Here is a 22,190-nt window from a genome sequence, read left to right as displayed (position 1 = left end):
AGAAAAAATTGCCCCGATCAATGCTTTAATGTACATGTGTTTGTACAGATAATTGTGTAGGCTTTCAATATTAGCATAGTCTTGCAGGGCTCGACATTATTACGCTTTGTCCGCTGGTTTGGGAGAAGTGTTTTTTTTTTTAGGGCAAGTGGAAAAGAAAGGTTTGCAGATTCTGAGGATAGCTCATGGAAGTTCATTTAGCCAATGTTGTAGCTATCTAACGTCAGTTGGCTGTATTTAAAATTTCACTGGGTGTTGCAGCTGTTTCATTCACTGAAATAATTATGAAATGTTATGTTCTATTAGCCATACCCTTACTTGAGCAAGTCACAGTATTTCCAAGCTTTGATAGTGTAACTGAGACGACAGTAAATAATTCATCTTTTGCTTCTGTGGACGGCGTTTCAAATGAATGTGCTCTACGTACCTGTACGGTTGTGTTATTCAAGATTTACATGTCATTGTGGATGTAATTGTGGTGTTTTAATTAGTGCGTTCCAAGTTTTTCTGACGGTCTTCATAGCGCAAGTAATTTTTTTCGAAACAGTAGTTGTCTAGTTAGCTAGGCTACCTTAATTAGCTGCATAGTTAGGCTACCTACCATTAAACTCGTAGCAATGGTAGCTAGACTACCATGCTTGTTTTACTTGCTACGTATTAAGGGGTTCAAGGTTTGATCGTTTAGAAGCTCCATTGAAAGCCTATAGAACTACAGTACAGTATTTTTGTAATTGTTCGTTTGATACGATTAGCTATTGAAGTGTTAGCAGTAGTACTAATTTGAACATAGTGTTTGCTTCTGTGAGACAGCGTTTTAAATTAATGTACTGTAGCCTACGTACCTGTACGGTTGGGTGGCATTGTTAATGTAATTTTGTCTGTGCGTTCCAAGTTTTTCTGACGGTCCCCACATGCAAGCTATTCTTTTCGAAACTGTAGCTACTGTAGCTAGCCTAGTTTCTTGCATAGTTACCTAGCATTAGTATCAATGGTAGCATGGTTGTTTTACTTGTTAGCTTTGTTTGGGTTCATGGTTTTATCGTTTAGGAGCTCCATTGAAGGCCTGTAGAGCTACAACAGTACGTTCTGATGTTGGACAAGAAGGCTTGGTTCGCAGTCTCCGCTCTAATTCATCCAAAAGGTGGTGTATTGGGTTGAGATCAGGACTTTGTGCAGGCCAGTCAAGTTCGTCCACACCAAACTCGCTCATCCATGTGTTTATGGCCCTTGTTTTGTGCACTGGTGCACAGTCATGTTAGAACAGGAAGGGGCCATCTCCAAACTGTTCATACAGTTTGGAGCATGAAATTGTTTAATTGTTTACAATGTTAGTGAATTATTGCATTTCAGGAAATAATTTTTTAGGTAGGGAATATTGAATGGATTGGGCTCAGTGTAGTATTTTGTAATGACAAGTACAAGTTGGGTATTTTGTCATTCATGCATTCCTACTACATGCTCCTGATTATGTAATTTACCAACAGGTACATCTTATAGGCTGTGTTTAGTTGTTTTAAGTTTCTAATGTGAGTCAATGGCTTGGCAGTATCTTAACAGTAAGGTTTGGTTACTTGTGATAAACTGTCATCATTCTGTTTCTGTATGGTTACATTTAACAGACTTAAATTTGAATGTAGACAGTGTAAATTGAATAAAATGAATTATTGGATGTCTAAATATATTTTTTTAAGTAAAGAGATTGGTTTTTGAGAATCCTAACCATTTCAATATTTTCTTAAAGGTGTGTATACTAGAACTGTTGAGTATGAAGTTATAATAATGTAAGAGTATGAAATTGTTAAGCAGTAATGTGGTATGTTACATTTAATAGTTTTTGATGATTTTTCTATGTGTTTTTTAGATGCCACATGCAAGCAAGAGTTCCAGGGCAGCCAAGAAAAGGATATCTTCTCCAGAAGACCAAGGATCCACTGTTAAGGTTAGACTTCCTTGGAAAATGCTAAACCAGCGTGTTTAAGTGAGAAGATTAATTGATAAATGTGAATGAGCATTTTTAAAAACGTCTTTGTTACGGAGCCATTTTTAAAATGTCCTAATTCAGTCTGTATAGTTGTGATTGTGTGTTTTTTTCTTTGTATTCTCCCCTCTTTCTTCCTATTCGCTGCAAGCAGGTACGGTCTAGTCGGCGTTGTTGGCGGTTGGCTATCAGTCTCCCTACCTCTTGATTGCCAATCAGCTGTGCACTTCCAATGAGCGGTTTAGTTGTCAACCTAAAATGACCACACTGGTCAGCTGTTTGACACATTGGTTTGGAAAGTTGCTTGTTTAGAGAGTTGTCGAATCAGAGAGACTTTTTGTTGAAATCATTGTAAATGTCGTTAATATTTTGTTAGAATGGTTTGCTTCATAGTGCAGTCTTTTAATAGAGCAGTTATTTTGATATTGTGCTTTAGGTTTGTTTGTTTTTGTTCACTGCACACGGGGCTTTGGAATAGGTAAGCTGTCCTTCATGGGCATACACCATCACACAGCTAACCTGTGTTAACACACTAGATAAGAAACTGTGCCACCCCATGTATGTGTAGTGTAGGTAAGTTTATGTGTTTACTAGATAGGATACTTTTTGGTATTTGCTTTTGTTTTGGCATCATTCCATCTTTATTCCCCTGTGATGAATGTGCATTTTCCACACATTGCCATTCCCTCCATGTTAAGCAAAGAGGGTTTAACAGTAACTGACTACTGTTTGCATTAAGTGTTAGGGTTTAAGATGTATTTACTGAAGTGAACTGTAGGGTCGATAAAAGTATAACAACTACAGTTTATCATGTAACAGTGAGTAGAGCCTTCACTTGATTGCCTTAATGCTTGTTTTTTGTGAATGTTTAAATGGAATCAACTTCCCCTTTCTATCAGGCAGGCTCATTCATTATTTTTAAATCAAACCTTAAAACACGCTAGTGTTTCCCACTACGTCTTGAGTTGTGATTTTTAACTTATTGTACTGTTATTGACTGTTTTTTGTGTTTACTATGTATTTTATGGTGTCTTTTTTGATAATTTTTTTGTGCTGTTGTTTGGCACCTTGGTCAGCTTTTGCTGTGTTAGAGTGTGCTTTATAAATAAAACTTACTTACTTAAATGCAGAGTGATGCGGAACCTATTTTAATGTTGATGGCTACAGTTACTGTTTGAATCATGTATTAATAAATATGTTACTAATTTCATATGTCATGCTAATCAATGAAATTGTCCTCTTATGATAATACAGGAACACAGTCCTCCAAGTTTGACAAAATACAGACCATGGCATTCCAAATGTTTTCCTGTATTGTATGAAATAAAATTGTCTTGTGGTTGGTGCCACTTATTTATGCACTACAATGTGTATGAAAAGTTGTAAACTTTCTTCTGGCCCATATCAAATAACCATATATTTTTGATGAGCAATAATTAAAAAAATGTGTGATGTCACTGCTAATATCAGTAATGTACACTTGAAAAACTATATACCAATGTAGCATTATGAAGACTGGTACTGCTGATGTGTAGTTATTCTTCCTTACTTGATAGCTTTTCCCTGTTTTTCAGATGCCGAGGAAGAAGAACTGGCGGAAAGGGCGTGATCACTTGGCTGCTGCTCCAATATGTAGCGCCTTGTCTGATTTTTCTCTATCCACTGATCCCCACTCTACCCCTTGCGATATCCCATCTTCCTCTTCATCCCCCACCCCAAGCTTCATCTACTCTGATTTTCCTCCTCTTCCGACCTCTCGGTCATCTATCTTTAGGCCCTGTGAGTCTCTTTCACAGTCTGTGCCTGTTGTGAGCTGTGATAATGTATCGCAGTCTCTTTCAAGGACCAGTGGAGCATCGTTCACACTGCCTCTGCAATCTATAAGGTGTGCAGCCATTGGGGCATACTGTTCTCACGGTGAAACTCTCAGTAACCAAGAAAAAAAAATGGATACAAAACTGGCAAACTTTGGTACAAAACTGGCAAACTTTGGTACAAAACTGTGCAACACTGCAAACTTTGAAATGAAACTTGATACAACTCTTGCAAGCCTTGAAACATACACTATTGTAATACCTGAAGAAAAGAAAACTATCAAAAGTCATTCAACAAACTCTGTTGAATACATGAACAGTGGTGAGCTGTCCAACACCGTGCCTCCAAGCTGTCATAACAGGTATATACAAGGATCTTTTCATCAAGGACATGTGATGTTTGAAGATAATGCAGGTGTACAATGTGTGGCAAACAGTTTAACAGCAATGTTGATGAATAAACTGAAAGATGTGTGCACGTGGCAAAGTAGTGACCTTGATAATATTCTTGTGAATGGAAACATGCTTTATACGTCAGTAAAGAACTGCAATCAGGGAAACCATACTCATCTTTTGGTAAGTGATTTGCCAAAGTCTCATGTGTTGCATAATGTTGATTTTACAATTAATCTTGGACAAGCGTTTAGTGGCATAGTAGGAGTACATGAATATGATTTAGAGTTGGCAGATATGGCAATAAGCCTTTATGAAGCACTGCAGAGAGTATTACTAGGAGATGACAGCTGTTTTTTGACAATGAATGAAAGTACTTGTGCCATTATTAAACACACCAGTGGTTATGCAGTATTTGACTCTCACTCACGCAGCTATGATGGCCTTGTTCATCCAACAGGAAAAAGTCTTGTGTGTTTCTATCAAACTTTTGAGGATATGTACAGTCAGCACATTAATAGGCTTGCAAGTTCAATGAATGCCCCTGGAAAACATTTTGAGGTAACTGGAATCAGCGTAACAATGAGAAGTGAAGACGGCAACACTACAGCACTACACAGGTCTAGTAGACGGAAACGCAATGCCAGGAAACCACAAGTAATGACAGAGGTGTTTGTTGATGGGAATATTCATGTTCCCGAGAGTACTTTCAAAACACAAACTGTGTGTGGTCATGCATTGCCATCACAAAATGAGAATTTCTTGTGTGAAAACCATAGGCCTATCAATGTTACTAGTGCTGAAAGACTTTTGACAACAAAAGGGATTGATCTAACTGTAGACAACAACAGTGAGTGTATTGAACACAATGTTGAACAGAGTAAGAATGCTGATGATGTTGTTGTTGGTGATGTGACACTGCCAACATGGACGTTTTCTCCCTTAACATTTATCAATCAAACTGCGTTATGTTCACAGTTAGATTTGCAAAATGTAAATGATAACCATGATTCAACCATGATTCAACAATGCACAGTATTAAGTTGTCCATGTGAATCAAAAGCTATTAGAAAAGATGGAAATTGCTTCTTCCGGTCACTGGCTTTGGCAATTTGCGGCACTGAAAGCCCTCACATGAAAATTCGAAAACAAGTGGTAAGACACTTAATGAAAAATGAGGAAACTTTTCAAAGGTTTCTGAGAAGTGAATACACCTCTGTAGAACATTACATAAAGTCTTCACGAATGATGTATGCAAACACGTGGGGCACTGAATTGGAAATTTTAAGTGCTGCAGATCTATTCCATACTGACATATACACATTTAATTCTAATCGCTGGAACATGTACAAAAGTGTTTCAAGAACAAGTGACAATGCCATATATTTGAACCATGTCAATGGAAACCATTATGAATTGGTAACATGTGTAACAGATACACATTGTGAAAGTGGATGTGCATCATTGTGCCAAGCAAAAAAAGCAATGCTAAAGTGTAATGTCAATTTGAGGAAAAGGTTAACAACTGGTAGAATACAACATTGTCAAGATAAAGCTGCTAATAAGAAGCACAAATACCAGAATGATATTCAATTTCAACAAAATTGCATTATGTTGCAACAGAAATTATATGCGACAGATGATCAATACAGAATAAACAAATTGCAGTCCAGCCAAGATCAGTACAGAACAGATGCAGACTTTCAAACTAAAGTTAAAGAATACAGTAAGAGGAAATACAAATGTGATGCAGACTTTCAAACTAAAGTTAAAGAATACAGTCAGAAGAAATACAAATCGGATGCAGACTTTCAAACTACAGTTAAAGAGTACAGTAAAAAAAAATACAAATGTGATGCAGACTTTCAAACTAAAGTAAAAGAATCTAGCAAGAAGAAATACAATTCTGATATTGACTTTCAAAGCAGTGTTAAAACACACAGCAGCCAAACATATATTGCTAAGAAAAATCAGACATATTCCATGGATTTTGTCATTGAATCTTTTAGAAAAAGTGTCAAAACAGGCCCTGAATTTGTTTGCTCAGTATGTCATCGCCAGCTTTTTCGAAAGCAAGTCATTGAATGTAAACATGATAAGTACACAACCAGTCCAACTGTACTTGCTTTGGCTAAAAAGTGCATTACAGAAACATATTTACAAACTTGTGAAGAATGTGATGATAACTGCACTGCACATATTCAATCATCTAAGTTGTGGATATGTCACACATGTGACCGTAAAATATTTGCTGGTAGAATGCCTGAACAAAGCGTAGCCAATAACTTGCATTTGGAAGCCATTCCTTCTCAGCTACAGTGCTTAAATTCCCTTGAGCAACACTTAATAGCGAAACATATTCCTTTTATGAAACTTTTGGCATTACCAAAGGGTGGACAAAATGGTTGTCATGGACCTGTCGTGTGTGTTCCATCTAATGTCAATCAAGTAACAACCATGCTTCCAAGAAATGATGGAAATGATTTAATGTTACGAATTAAACTGAAACGCAAATTAACATACAAGGGCCATTATGAATATAAACATGTACATACAAACAATGTCTACAATGCCCTAGAGTACTTAAAGTTAAATAACAAGTGGTATCGTGACATCAGCATCAATAAGGAATGGGTTAACCCTCTTGACAAAATTGACGATGTGCAACTCAGTGATGAACAACAAAATACTGCTGTGCCAATACAAATGGTTAGTGTACCAATGCACACAACAAGCGTTGCTAATGAAAGAAACTCGCAAAATCATTCAGAAACTGATGATCCTGAAGAAGAGTTGACATACACTGAACAAACACATGGAATGTTTCTAGACACATGTTTACAACCAGTAGATATTGCGCAAGAAGTCTTGGATCAACATTTTGACTCTGTGTTATCAGTTGCCCCTGCTGAGAATAATCATCCCGTTAAACTGTTAGAAGATGCTACTAATGAAGGAAAATGTTTCCCTACGTTATATCCAACAGGAGCTCCTACTTTTCATGACCTTCGCCAAGAAAAAATAAGCCTTTCCAAATATTTAAACACACGTCTACTAAATGCTGATGGCAGATTTGCTAAGAACACAGACTTTATATTCTATGCTCAGTACATATCAGAGGTGCAACAAGTTCTGTCAAATGTATCAATTGCCATGCGCAAAGGTTTAGGCACTGAATTGCCGGAAAAAGAGCAAGCCAATTTTCTAACGGATGCAGAATCTTTAAAACGAGTGTTAAAAAATGACGAAGGTTACAAGTTCTTACGACCTATACGTGGGACACCCCCCTTTTGGCAATCTGTACAAAAAGATCTGTTTGCTATGATACGACAACTAGGAATCCCCACATGGTTTTGTTCATTTTCCTCAGCTGACATGCGCTGGCCTGAAATGATAACAACGCTCTGTCATGAACAAAATATAAATGTGCCTATAGATGAACTGACTTGGTCAGAGAAATGTGCATTGTTGAAACAAAACCCAGTTACAGCTGCAAGAATGTTTGACCACAGATGGCACAGTTTCTTAAAAGATGTGATTATGTCTCCAGCTGCTCCTATTGGTAAAATATCGGACTACTTTTACCGTGTAGAATTTCAAAACAGAGGCTCCCCTCATTGTCATTGCTTATTCTGGGTGGAATCAGCCCCTCAAATTGACAAAGACCCTGATGAGAAAGTTGTAGACTTTATTGACAAATATGTATCTTGTGAACTGCCATCATCAGATGATGATGAACTGTGTGAGATTGTAAACACTGTGCAAAAACATAGCACTAGGCACTCAAAAACCTGTAGGAAAAAAAACACTGAATGTCGGTTTAACTTCCCACGACCCCCATCTTGTCGAACATTTATTGATCGTATTGTCAAACCTTCACAAAATCAATGCAATACAGAACAATCACATCAACCAATGACTGAGGAAGATGAAGTAAGAAAACTGATGACACCAGACATGGCTGAAAAGATTTTGAAAATGCTCAGAACAACTTTACTAAATAGTGACCAAACATTTGAATCGACAGAGGAACTGTTTGAAAGCATCGGCATTTCACAATTGCTTTTTGAAATAGCAAATTCACAACTAACCAATAAAACCAGCGTTGTTTTAAAAAGAAAGCCCGGTGATATTTGGATTAACCAATTCAACAAAGACTTGTTAAGATCTTGGAATGCCAATATGGATATTCAGTACATTGTGGATGCATATTCTTGTGTAGTGTACATTATTTCTTATATATCCAAAGCAGAGAGAGAAATGGGATTGTTACTCGATTGTGCACAAAAAGAAGGACATAAAGGCAATCTGGATGCCAAAGCTGCATTCAAATCACTTGGCAGTGTTTACCTTCATAATAGAGAGGTGTCTGCACAAGAATCAGTATATAGACTGACTGGAATGCATTTAAAGGAATGCTCACGGAAAGTAACTTTTATACCGACAGGAGAACACCCTATGCGCATGAGTTTACCTCTCAGTGTATTGCGAGACAGAAAACGAAATGACAACAATGAACATAACACTATATGGATGACAAGTGTGATAGACAGGTATAAACATAGACCACAATCACCACTGTTTCAAAACATGTGCCTTGCCACGTTTTGCTCGGAATATCGAGTCTTGAGTCAAAGTGAAGTCCCAGCTAATCCAAGCGAATCTGTCGTTCAACTGCAGGAGAATTCTGGCCACATCAGAAAAAGATCACGCACGAAACCAGCTGTTATTAGATATGCAAAACTGTCACCCACAAAAGATCCAGAAAAATATCATCAAAGTCAGTTACAATTGTTTTTGCCCCACTATGAAGACTGTCAGTTGAAACCACATCCTTTTGTAACATACGAAGATTTTTACAATGTTGGTATTGTACGTGACTTCAGTGATGACATACACAAAGTTAAAGAAATTGTTCAGAATAATAGGTCCTTGTATGAACAAAATTCTGACGAACTAGATGATGCTCAACTCATAATGGAACAACAGGTTGACTTGGATGATGCATGGGCACAAATTTGCCCCCAGTCTGAATTGGAACGCCTTCAATGTTTACAATCACAGGAGGTTATGCACAATGAAACTGATTTACAACCCATTTCAGAAAATATTCCAGACCTGACAGAAACTTTGCCTATAACTGGTAACATACAAGTTAGAAAAACATTCATGACTAAAGAAGCAGCATGGAACATAATGAGATCTTTAAATGATGAACAAGCGCGCATATTTTACAAACTACGTCAGTGGAGTTTAGAAACCGTATGGGGAGAAAAACCACAACAAATACACCTTTTTGTCACTGGTGGAGCGGGGACAGGAAAAAGCCATTTGATAAAAGCCATACATTATGAGTTGTCTCGAATTTTAGCGCAACTATGTACAAACCCTGATGACACTACAGTTTTAATAACAGCTCCTACTGGCGTTGCCGCGTATAACATTGGTGCTGCTACCATACACAATACTTTTTGTATTGGCACAGATGTGCGATTACCTTACCAACCGTTGGGTGAGGAAAAGATCAACTCTTTACGAGCTAAACTATCCAATTTACAATTACTGATCATTGATGAAATATCAATGGTAGACACCAGACTCTTTGCATACATTCACGGAAGACTAAGACAAATAAAACAATCCGGCGATCATTCTTTGTTTGGAAAAGTTAGCATTGTTGCTGTTGGAGATTTTTACCAGTTACCACCTGTGAAAGGAAAACCTCTGTACAGTGATATGCCAGGACTGAACATTTGGAACGATCACTTTGAAATTGCAACTTTGACACAAGTTGTGAGACAAAAAGATTCTACTTTTGCTGAGCTTCTGAATCGCATACGTGTTCATGAAAAATCAACTCCTATGTTGCGTGCAGACATTGAGATATTGAAACAATGTGAAACAGGACAAGACTTGAATGTATTGCACATTTTTGCAACAAATAAACAAGTTTGCTATTATAACTCTGAAAAGCTCAATTCCATTTGCCCAAATGCTATAAGTATTGAGGCACAAGACTTTGAGCGAAATCCAAAAACAGGACGTATGGAAAGAAAGAATGGCCATCACAAAAAGGTCTTTAACAGCTGTCTTAAGCCTAGTGTCAATATGGGAATACAAGCTCGCATCATGCTGACAAAAAACATTGATGTTTTAGATGGACTTGTTAATGGTGCTGTTGGAACAGTTTTCCAAATCGTGTTTGATACAGACAAATACTTTCCCTCTGTAATACATGTTGAATTTGATGATGACAAAATTGGACAACTGCAAAGAGCTAAAATAACTACACCGGATAATACTCATCCAAACATCACAATGATTAAACCTGTAGAAGACAGAGTCTCAAACAATGGTGGAATACGGCGGCAGTACCCATTACAATTAGCCTGGGCTTGTACCGTACACAAAGTTCAAGGTTTAACAGTTAACAGTGCAGTGGTAAACTTGCAAAAAATATTTTCACCAGGACAAGCTTATGTTGCTTTAAGTCGTGTGTCTTCTCTGTCAGGCTTAGTAATTGAAGACTTGAAAGAGTCAAAGATTTATTGCAACAGTAATATCAAAGATGTTCTTGCAACGATGCCAACATTCATATCCAAACACTCACCTTCAACCACTCCATTATTCACAATTGCTTTTCATAACATTCAAAGTCTCAATGCACATTTTAAAAACATGCAAGCAAACAACAGTATTTTGAAATCACAATGCATTTGTGTTGCTGAAACATGGCTTCAACCTAACTTTCAAACTGAACATTTTGTTTTACCTAACTTCACGTTCTACAACAACACACGTTTCAATTGTTACAGTCCAATAAACAGTATAACCAAGACTTTAAAACTTCAGGCAAATGGTGGTGTTGGAATATATTGTCAAACAGATCAGAACATTGAAGTCAACACACCATGTAATACAAATTTAGAATCATTAGTCTTCCACGTTCCACAATTTCAATTAATGGCTGCAGTTGTATACAGGCCCCAAACATACCAAGTGGATTTATTTAAGGAACATTTATTACATCTTATTGCCGAACTAGACACTTTCCCAGGAGGAAAAATTATTTTGGGGGACTTTAATGAAAATCTTCTTACTTCTAAAACAATACAAACAGTTTTCCAAAAACATCATTACATTCAATTAGTTGACTTTTCAACCACTGATGCTAACACAATAATAGATCATGTATACACAAAAGATGTCCAATTTCAAATATCGCTTGAATTGTTGTCAACATATTACAGTCATCATAATGCTATACTAATTCACATACAGTAACATTATCTGCTAAACAATGCATCTTAAAACAAAACTCATAGCTTACGCAAACCATCATAAACACATGGACTAATATATTTTAAAACACACTATTTGTACAGCAGATTACTTATGCTTTGCCGCCGCGGATGGTCGACACAGTGTTGCGCTCTCTTGTGCTTTTTATGTTTGGAGGAGCAGCAGCTCTCTGTGGAGCTTGGAGGAGACGCAGGCGTGGGAAGTGCGCTGGAGCGCTGGTTGGACTGCGAGAGCAGGGATTCTACTTCTACGGTAAGTTCAAACTAAATTATTCACTATATCTTTGGCCTAACATTTGAACTATTTAAAGACTGAAACGTTAACTTGATTGCACTACACGCCACCACATAGGCTATTTTACTCAAACTAGTGTACTGAATTGATTACAACTGGGTAAGCTAACCTTTTTAGGCCTAAGCCATATGTGTACCTATGATTCAATTAATTTAACCACTAAATGCGTACATTGACAACCACCTACTTTAGCCTAGAATTGTCTTTAGGACCTACGTTCTTTGTGGCACCTAGGCCTATAGGTCATACTCTATACGTTCATCGTAACACGCACCATTATTCTAATTGAGACTGGTAAACTCCAATTTTCATGTCACATTTTCTGCTGTTATTCAGAGTCAAAATCTACCGTTCTGTTGTTATAATGACCGCAAATGTTTTACAACAGTTTTATGTTCAACTAAATGTTCACAGACTTTGTCAAAAAAAGTATTACTCCACACTCTCAAAGATCGCCTGAAAACTCCCTGTCTATTGATGTAATTCTGTGTCCATTCTTCAGGCAGGCCTGAATGTCGGTATTTTTGGCTAACGTTTTAATATTTCCTACAGCTAAGTGAATGTTACTTATCAGTTTCAGGGTTGACAAACTTCCTTCGATTGCTATCACAGACCTGCACTGGTAGCAATGGGCTCTGTTTACAGATTAAATATTTAGCAACAATAAACACGTAATATCAGTTGACATGTTTATTTAAAATTGGCCTCATACCAAAGCATTCTATTTGAAATTCCGCGGGTCTTCGTCAGAATTCTGTGGTGGTTAATTACGTTTCTGCTGTAATGGCACTAGCCTAGGGTACGACAGATCATCTTCACAATCTTACCAAATTGGTGTTGTTATGCATGCTGTCATCTTCTTGCCTACATGATTCTAACCTTTCCAATATTTGTGTCTGTTTTTATCTTCCCTGTCTACTTCAGATGCACACACCCACCAAGAAAACCAAAACCGAAGTCACAGGCTTCATTCATAATGTTTCACCGGTCAAGATGAGCCAGAAGCAAAAACCTTATTTCACGGCAACGATCCAAGAAGAGACAACATAAAGGGACATCGTTGTGTTCAATAAGCAACAGCACTCTGCTTTTAATGACATTGCAACTAGCAAGTATGTTAATCTTTTCTCCATCCATTAATAGACATAGCACCAGCTTTTGACATACATTATTAACTATGTACTTATCTACAAATTTCCATACCATATTCTGAATGCTGATCCATCCAATTTGTATTTTTATTTCAGAAGCCCAGTTGTGCTCAACAATCCAACCCTCCGCCCTGCGTTGCACAACCCCAAAGAGCTCTCTGTGTTGGTTGGAAGCAGTACATCAATGGACATCATACCAACTCTACACTTCATTCACCAACAACCAAGCACCAGAATGGAAGACAAAACCATAACCATAGCTGAAATATTAGCTAAACCAAGAAATCGTCAACAGGTAAATGTTTACTCCAATTTTCCAATACAATTTCATACACCACACAACTATATAAATTACACATTCATACATTGTCATTTCACACACAGTATTATTTTATTTACAAAATCACACCTTTAATTGTATAGTCCTTTACAACACATTTTCATAATTCAACCCCCCATAGCCACTGTGTGAACATATCTAATCAATGCACATTTCAGCTACACACACATTTACATTTCTTTCATTACCTTTTGAAACAACACACAATAATATATTGCACTTACCTACCATCTACCACAGCCTACATCTGTTCTCACAGTTTCTAAAATTATGCTCCCCTCTTGTTGTTCATCAGGTCACCATCACAGTGAAAATTCAAGACATCCAAGAAAACACCACCCGTTGGCTTGAACACGAATGCCGAGAAATACAGATGTCGACCTACTCCGTCGCCAACAGCACTGCCAGTATCCTGCTAACTACACAGCTGCTAACAGCTGGTACACCCTCTCACCTGTCACTGTTAAGGACTACAACAACACCATCACTGTCAGCACATCACCATCCACCACAGCAGAGACCATCAATCGACCCCCCAGACATGGTGTAGCTGCACCAGTACCAGACAATTCAGAGGAAGTCACTGGACTCATCATTGGAGCCATGACTACATCCACAATCACCTGTCCCAAAAGGCACCCTCTTTCCAACTGTCCTCCTTGTGCACTTTTCCACATGTGCCCTACATGTAACCAACATTTTATTACACCTAAGCTCCGCCACCAATGGAATGTTACCCTCACATTGGAGATAAATGACACCACTACAAGAGAATTTAAGATGGATCATAAACACCGCACCAAAGCACATCTACCTGGACACAGACCCAATCACAGTCACTGCACATTTCCTGTCCATTGGCTTGGTAACTGTGCGTGTCAAAGACGATTCTATTTCTGCACTACACCCCTGCACTACACAGCTTCTGCATCTGTTCAACAACATACAGACATCGCTGATGAGACCCTCTTCACTTTTTTGGACGAAACGCTTTCTACCTGTGACGTCTAAATCAACACAACACAACACATAGTTCTGACAACTTATTGCATTACACTCACCAAAACATACATCTTCACATACAACACTTGTCATAAACATAACCTTAACATTTCATAATCCTATTGTTTCACAGTTCTTATCTTAATAATCTTCATAATTCTTATACTTGTAAATGTTTTTATTTGATTTTCAATTGCACAACCCCTACACAGTAAATCACATTAAGTAAATATTTTACCTTCTTACTATTGTCAAACACATTCATTTTACTCTCACTTTAAATGTGTTTTCAATGTAAAACTTAAAATGTGTAAAAACACTTATCTTCATTGTACTTATACATTTGTCTTTAACTTGTATTTTTGTTCATTTGTAGTAAATTCTTTGCTTATTGTAAAAAATTACAAAAGGTTAAAAACCACCTATTTTTAAATATACATTCTTATTTTACTCATGTTCATTTTACACTTACATTTGTCTTAACTTGTATATTTTGTTCATTGCTAATAAAGTATTTATTTATTCTACAACTGCTGTCTATCTTACCACCTCACAGAATATTTACCTTGCTTACATCTCACACAGATCATCCAATAACAAATAGTCAACCACCCAGCATTCACATACATTTCCAACACAACAATGACATGGACATATCACCACATGTAACTACACTGACTCCAATTGATTAAAATTCAGTACGTATGTTTATGTAAGACACATATGTAGTTATTCTACTTTGACACCACAATAGCTATGAAAATAAGACTGAATGCAATTAGGAAGCAACTTTGTACATATACATTTTTTTTTTATATTTGTTTATAATTGGAATATCACAGTATGCAAAACAATTTGTTCCAATCAAGTAGGTTTACTTTTATTGGACAAGAAGCCTTCCATGAGTGGTGACATTCGACAACCTCAGACAGTCTGCCACTGGGCCAAATGAAAAGGCTCTTGTCTTTATTTGCAATGCACCTAGACCGTAAGGGGCAAGCTGGGGCCACTTGTACTGTTAGAAAGGCCAGTTACATTAAACATTATTGCTGTCATATACCATATTCCTTTGATTAAACGCTGCAGTGTTTATTACACAATGCTTATTAGTGGTGTACATTTATTCAAGGGTAACGTTCATTCAAGGGCAACGTTTAATTGGTAAGAGAGATTCAGTGAATTGTAGCTGCAGTGCAGCCATAGACAAACATAGATTTCGGTTTCTTTGTCATAACCTCACATAATTTCACATTGTACAAATTGTGTGAACAACCCCCAAAACGTTAATTTGCATAGCACCAGGCCACAGCCATCAAGCAACTCCCGGCCTTTTGTCTATGTTGATGACCCATCAGACATGGTTCCTGGCTTTTGTGTGTCTTGAACCCGGAAACGTTAGGTGGCCTTTGTCTTCACCCATGACAAGATGGCTCAAGCCAAAAGGTTATTAGCACTTTATATGGCCATACCTGGTATGACCATATAGGGCCTTTGGTCAAGTGTCATGTCAATTTTGTAATGATTGGAATGTTAAGGAGGAACCCGCCATTGCTGCCTGCAGCTATATTTAGGGTTCCTCCGTCAGGAGGAAACCTATTGTTATTGTAGGTATTATTAGGGTTCCTCCGTCAGGAGGAAACCTATTGTTATTGTAGGTATTATTATTATTATTATTATTCTTGTGCCATTGAAGTCAATGGCAGCCCCTAGAACCGTATGGTAACTTTTTCTGAAATTTGGCACACTCATTAAGGACAGTCAATTCTCCACTCACACCAAGTTTCATGTCTCCCACTAGACCACACTAGCGCCACCAACAGGTCAAAGTTGGACTTTTGTTAACACTGTAACTTTTGAACCGTTTGACCGATTTTCAAAAATGAGGTACCATTGGATTCCTTGGATCAAGACGAATTCAACACACCCTATGGCGTCAATTTCCGGTTATATAGATTTTCCGCAATTTCCGGTTTTATCAAAAACCTTTGAAAGGCATCAACTCCTACAATTTTTGTCAAATCTTCTTCAGAATCACCAGAGATGATCTTCAGACCAAGCCTCACAAAAGTTCTTCAACAGAATTTTGATCCTCACAACCGTTTGTCCGGTACAGCCACTGAAATTCAGCAGAAAAGCCTTCAAACAGGAAGTGAAGTCATATTTCAGCAAATATTTCAGATATCAACACCAAACTTGGTATGCACGTGGAAGACACTACAACATGTCCCCATGTGCAAAGGCAACTTCATATCTTCAAAAATGATTGATATAAAGCAAATTGCATTAATCGCTAACGCTAAAATAATGCTTTACACATTTTTCATTCAAAAAGTGATACTCTGATTCAATCACAAGTTCATATGAAGACACTTGAGAATGTTTAGTACACAAATCTGAAAAAAAGTTGACTGTAAGATGAAAAGTAGATTTTTGGTGAATATTTGAAACATGCATGCTTGGCTAATTGCTAGGGTGATTTCCAGTGTAATGTCTCCCTCTCTGCTCCTTTGCTCCCCTGCGCGCATGCTCCAATTGTCACAGACACAGACTTTCCCTTGACACACGCGCAAGCTTCTCGAGACGCACACACACTATTTCATGACATTGTGGCCTGACCAAGCCCCCACTCACCCCTTAGCTTGAAGCCAAGGCCCTTGTGGATCTTGACAGTATTGCATTTCAAATTGAATATCCCATTGGTAAGTCTGCAGCATGGATTTTTCTATACAGTGACAAATTGTGCAGAATATACATTTTTCCCTGGTTCGCAATCTTTGGAGGAACCCGCCATTGCTGCCTGCAGCTATATTTATTATTATTATTATTATTCTTGTACCATTGAAGTCAATGGCAGGCCCTAGAACCGTATGGTAACTTTTTCTGAAATTTGGCACACTCATTAAGGACAGTCCCTTCTTTACTCACACCAAGTTTCATGTCTCCCACTAGACCACTCTAGCGCCACCAACGGGTCAAAGTTGGACTTTTGTTAACACACACAACTTTTGAACCGTTTGACCGATTTTCAAAAATGAGGTACCATTGGATTCCCTGGATCAAGACGAATTCAACACACCCTATGGCGTCAATTTCCGGTTATATAGATTTTCCGCAATTTCCGGTTTTATCAAAAACCTTTGAAAGGCCTCCACTCCTACAATTTTTGTCAAATCTTCTTCAAAATCACCAGAGATGATCTTCAGACCAAGCCTCACAACATTTATCCAACAGAATTTTGATCCTCACAACCGTTTGTCCGGTACAGCCACTGAATTTCAGCAGAAAAGCCATCAAACAGGAAGTGAAGTCATATCTCAGCAAATCTTTCAGATATCAACGCCAAACTTGGTATGCACGTGGAAGACACTACAACATGTCCCCATGTGCAAAGGCAACTTCATATCTTCAAAAATGATTGATATAAAGCAGATTGCATTAATCGCTAACGCTAAAATAATGCTTTACACATTTTTCATTCAAAAAGTGATACTCTGATTCAATCACAAGTTCATATGAAGACACTTGAGAATGTTTAGTACACAAATCTGAAAAAAAGTTGACTGTAAGATGAAAAGTAGATTTTTGGTGAATATTTGAAACATGCATGCTTGGCTAATTGCTACCACCATTTCCAGTGTAATGTCTCCCTCTCTCCTCCTTCGCTCCCCGCGCGGCTTGCCCCAGTTCTCACAGACACAAACTTCCACCTGACACACTAAACACTTGTCAAGACGCACACACACCATTTCATGACATTGTGGCCTGACCAAGGCCCCGCCCCCTCCTTAGCTTGAAGCCTTGTGGATCTTGACAGTATTGCATTTCAAATTGAATATCCCATTGGTAAGTCTGCAGCATGGATTTTTCTATACAGTGACAAATTGTGCAGAATATACATTTTTCCCTGGTTCACAAAGTCTCAAGAACCCATAATGTCACCAGCATGGATATTTCTCGACAGTGACAATTTGTGAATAATTTTAAAAAATGTCTTCAAATCAGCCATTGATCCAATTATCTGCCCAATGTTGTGTACATGTATGAAATACATGTCAGTGTCATGTCAATTTTGTAATGATTGGAATGTTGAGGAGGAACCCGCCATTGCTGCCTGCAGCTATATTTATTAGGGTTCCTCCGTCAGGAGGAAACCTATTGTTATTGTAGGTATTATTATTATTATTCTTGTGCCATTGAAGTCAATGGCAGCCCCTAGAACCGTATGGTAACTTTTTCTGAAATTTGGCACACTCATTAAGGACAGTCAATTCTCCACTCACACCAAGTTTCATGTCTCCCACTAGACCACACTAGCGCCACCAACAGGTCAAAGTTGGACTTTTGTTAACACTGTAACTTTTGAACCGTTTGACTGATTTTCAAAAATGAGGTACCATTGGATTCCTTGGATCAAGACGAATTCAACACACCATATGGCGTCAATTTCCGGTTATATAGATTTTCCGCAATTTCCGGTTTTATCAAAAACCTTTGAAAGGCCTCCACTCCTACAATTTTTGTCAAATCTTCTTCAAAATCACCAGAGATGATCTTCAGACCAAGCCTCACAACATTTATCCAACAGAATTTTGATCCTCACAACCGTTTGTCCGGTACAGCCACTGAATTTCAGCAGAAAAGCCATCAAACAGGAAGTGAAGTTATAGCTCAGCAAATCTTTCAGATATCAACACCAAACTTGGTATGCACGTGGAAGACACTACAACATGTCCCCATGTGCAAAGGCAACTTCATATCTTCAAAAATGATTGATATAAAGCAAATAGCATTAATCGCTAACGCTAAAACAATGCTTTACACATTTTTCATTCAAAAAGTGATACTCTGATTCAATCACAATTTCATATGAAGACACTTGAGAATGTTTAGTACACAAATCTGAAAAAAAGTTGACTGTAAGATGAAAAGTAGATTTTTGGTTAATATTTGAAACATGCAAGCTTGGCTAATTGCTACCACAAGTTCCAATGTAATCTCTCCCTCTCTCCTCCTTCGCTCCCCGCGCGGCTTGCCCCAGTTCTCACAGACACAAGCTTTCACCTGACACACCAAACACTTGGCAAGACGCACACACACCATTTCATGACATTGTGGCCTGACCAAGGCCCCGCTCCCTCCTTAGCTTGAAGCCAAGGCCCTTGTGGATCTTGACAGTATTGCATTTCAAATTGAATATCCCATTGGTAAGTCTGCAGCATGGATTTTTCTATACAGTGACAAATTGTGCAGAATATACATTTTTCCCTGGTTCGCAATCTTTGGAGGAACCCGCCATTGCTGCCTGCAGCTATATTTATTATTATTCTTGTACCATTGAAGTCAATGGCAGGCCCTAGAACCGTATGGTAACTTTTTCTGAAATTTGGCACACTCATTAAGGACAGTCCCTTCTTTACTCACACCAAGTTTCATGTCTCCCACTAGACCACTCTAGCGCCACCAACGGGTCAAAGTTGGACTTTTGTTAACACACACAACTTTTGAACCGTTTGACCGATTTTCAAAAATGAGGTACCATTGGATTCCCTGGATCAAGACGAATTCAACACACCCTATGGCGTCAATTTCCGGTTATATAGATTTTCCGCAATTTCCGGTTTTATCAAAAACCTTTGAAAGGCCTCCACTCCTACAATTTTTGTCAAATCTTCTTCAAAATCACCAGAGATGATCTTCAGACCAAGCCTCACAACATTTTTCCAACAGAATTTTGATCCTCACAACCGTTTGTCCGGTACAGCCACTGAATTTCAGCAGAAAAGCCATCAAACAGGAAGTGAAGTCATATCTCAGCAAATGTTTCAGATATCAACACCAAACTTGGTATGCACGTGGAAGACACTACAACATGTCCCCATGTGCAAAGGCAACTTCATATCTTCAAAAATGATTGATATAAAGCAAATTGCATTAATCGCTAACGCTAAAACAATGCTTTACACATTTTTCATTCAAAAAGTGATACTCTGATTCAATCACAAGTTCATATGAAGACACTTGAGAATGTTTAGTACACAAATCTGAAACAAAGTTGACTGTAAGATGAAAAGTAGATTTTTGGTGAATATTTGAAACATGCATGCTTGGCTAATTGCTACCACCATTTCCAATGTATTGTCTCCCTCTCTCCTCCTTCGCTCCCCGCGCGGCTTGCCCCAGTTCTCACAGACACAAACTTTCACCTGACACACCAAACACTTGGCAAGAAGCACACACACCATTTCATGACACTGTGGCCTGACCAAGGCCCCGCCCCCTCCTTAGCTTGAAGCCTTGTGGATCTTGACAGTATTGCATTTCAAATTGAATATCCCATTGGTAAGTCTGCAGCATGGATTTTTCTATACAGTGACAAATTGTGCAGAATATACATTTTTCCCTGGTTCACAAAGTCTCAAGAACCCATAATGTCACCAGCATGGATATTTCTCGACAGTGACAATTTGTGAATAATTTTAAAAAATGTCTTCAAATCAGCCATTGATCCAATTATCTGCCCAATGTTGTGTACATGTATGAAACACATGTCAGTGTCATGTCAATTTTGTAATGATTGGAATGTTGAGGAGGAACCCGCCATTGCTGCCTGCAGCTATATTTATTATTATTCTTGTGCCATTGAAGTCAATGGCAGCCCCTAGAACCGTATGGTAACTTTTTCTGAAATTTGGCACACTCATTAAGGACAGTCAATTCTCCACTCACACCAAGTTTCATGTCTCCCACTAGACCACACTAGCGCCACCAACAGGTCAAAGTTGGACTTTTGTTAACACTGTAACTTTTGAACCGTTTGACCAATTTTCAAAAATGAGGTACCATTGGATTCCCTGGATCAAGACGAATTCAACACACCCTATGCCGTCAATTTCCGGTTATATAGATTTTCCGCAATTTCCGGTTTTATCAAAAACCTTTGAAAGGCCTCCACTCCTACAATTTTTGTCAAATCTTCTTCAAAATCACCAGAGATGATCTTCAGACCAAGCCTCACAACATTTATCCAACAGAATTTTGATCCTCACAACCGTTTGTCCGGTACAGCCACTGAATTTCAGCAGAAAAGCCATCAAACAGGAAGTGAAGTGATATCTAAGCAAATATTTCAGATATCAACGCCAAACTTGGTATGCACGTGGAAGACACTACAACATGTCCCCATGTGCAAAGGCAACTTCATATCTTCAAAAATGATTGATATAAAGCAGATTGCATTAATCGCTAACGCTAAAATAATGCTTTACACATTTTTCATTCAAAAAGTGATACTCTGATTCAATCACAAGTTCATATGAAGACACTTGAGAATGTTTAGTACACAAATCTGAAAAAAAGTTGACTGTAAGATGAAAAGTAGATTTTTGGTGAATATTTGAAACATGCATGCTTGGCTAATTGCTACCACCATTTCCAGTGTAATGTCTCCCTCTCTCCTCCTTCGCTCCCCGCGCGGCTTGCCCCAGTTCTCACAGACACAAACTTCCACCTGACACACCAAACACTTGTCAAGACGCACACACACCATTTCATGACATTGTGGCCTGACCAAGGCCCCGCCCCCTCCTTAGCTTGAAGCCTTGTGGATCTTGACAGTATTGCATTTCAAATTGAATATCCCATTGGTAAGTCTGCAGCATGGATTTTTCTATACAGTGACAAATTGTGCAGAATATACATTTTTCCCTGGTTCACAAAGCCTCAAGAACCCATAATGTCACCAGCATGGATATTTCTCGACAGTGACAATTTGTGAATAATTTTAAAAAATGTCTTCAAATCAGCCATTGATCCAATTATCTGCCCAATGTTGTGTACATGTATGAAATACATGTCAGTGTCATGTCAATTTTGTAATGATTGGAATGTTGAGGAGGAACCCGCCATTGCTGCCTGCA

General features: G+C 38.2%; 1 protein-coding gene across 1 annotated transcript; it reads left to right on the top strand.

Annotated features, from left to right (window-relative positions):
- Positions 1-552: 552 nt before the first annotated feature.
- On the top strand, positions 553-13,822 carry LOC116221390. Its single transcript, XM_042708373.1, has 4 exons — positions 553-1,939; positions 3,553-10,761; positions 11,644-11,739; positions 13,568-13,822. The coding sequence occupies exons 1-4, from the start codon at positions 1,862-1,864 to the stop codon at positions 13,820-13,822; spliced, it is 7,638 nt and encodes a 2,545-aa protein (XP_042564307.1). The 5' UTR covers positions 553-1,861.
- The last annotated feature ends 8,368 nt before the right edge of the window (positions 13,823-22,190 follow it).

This window comes from Clupea harengus, chromosome 8, assembly GCF_900700415.2.
Source record: "Clupea harengus chromosome 8, Ch_v2.0.2, whole genome shotgun sequence".
Lineage (NCBI taxonomy): Eukaryota > Metazoa > Chordata > Actinopteri > Clupeiformes > Clupeidae > Clupea > Clupea harengus.
This window is presented reverse-complemented; position numbering and strand designations above follow the sequence as displayed.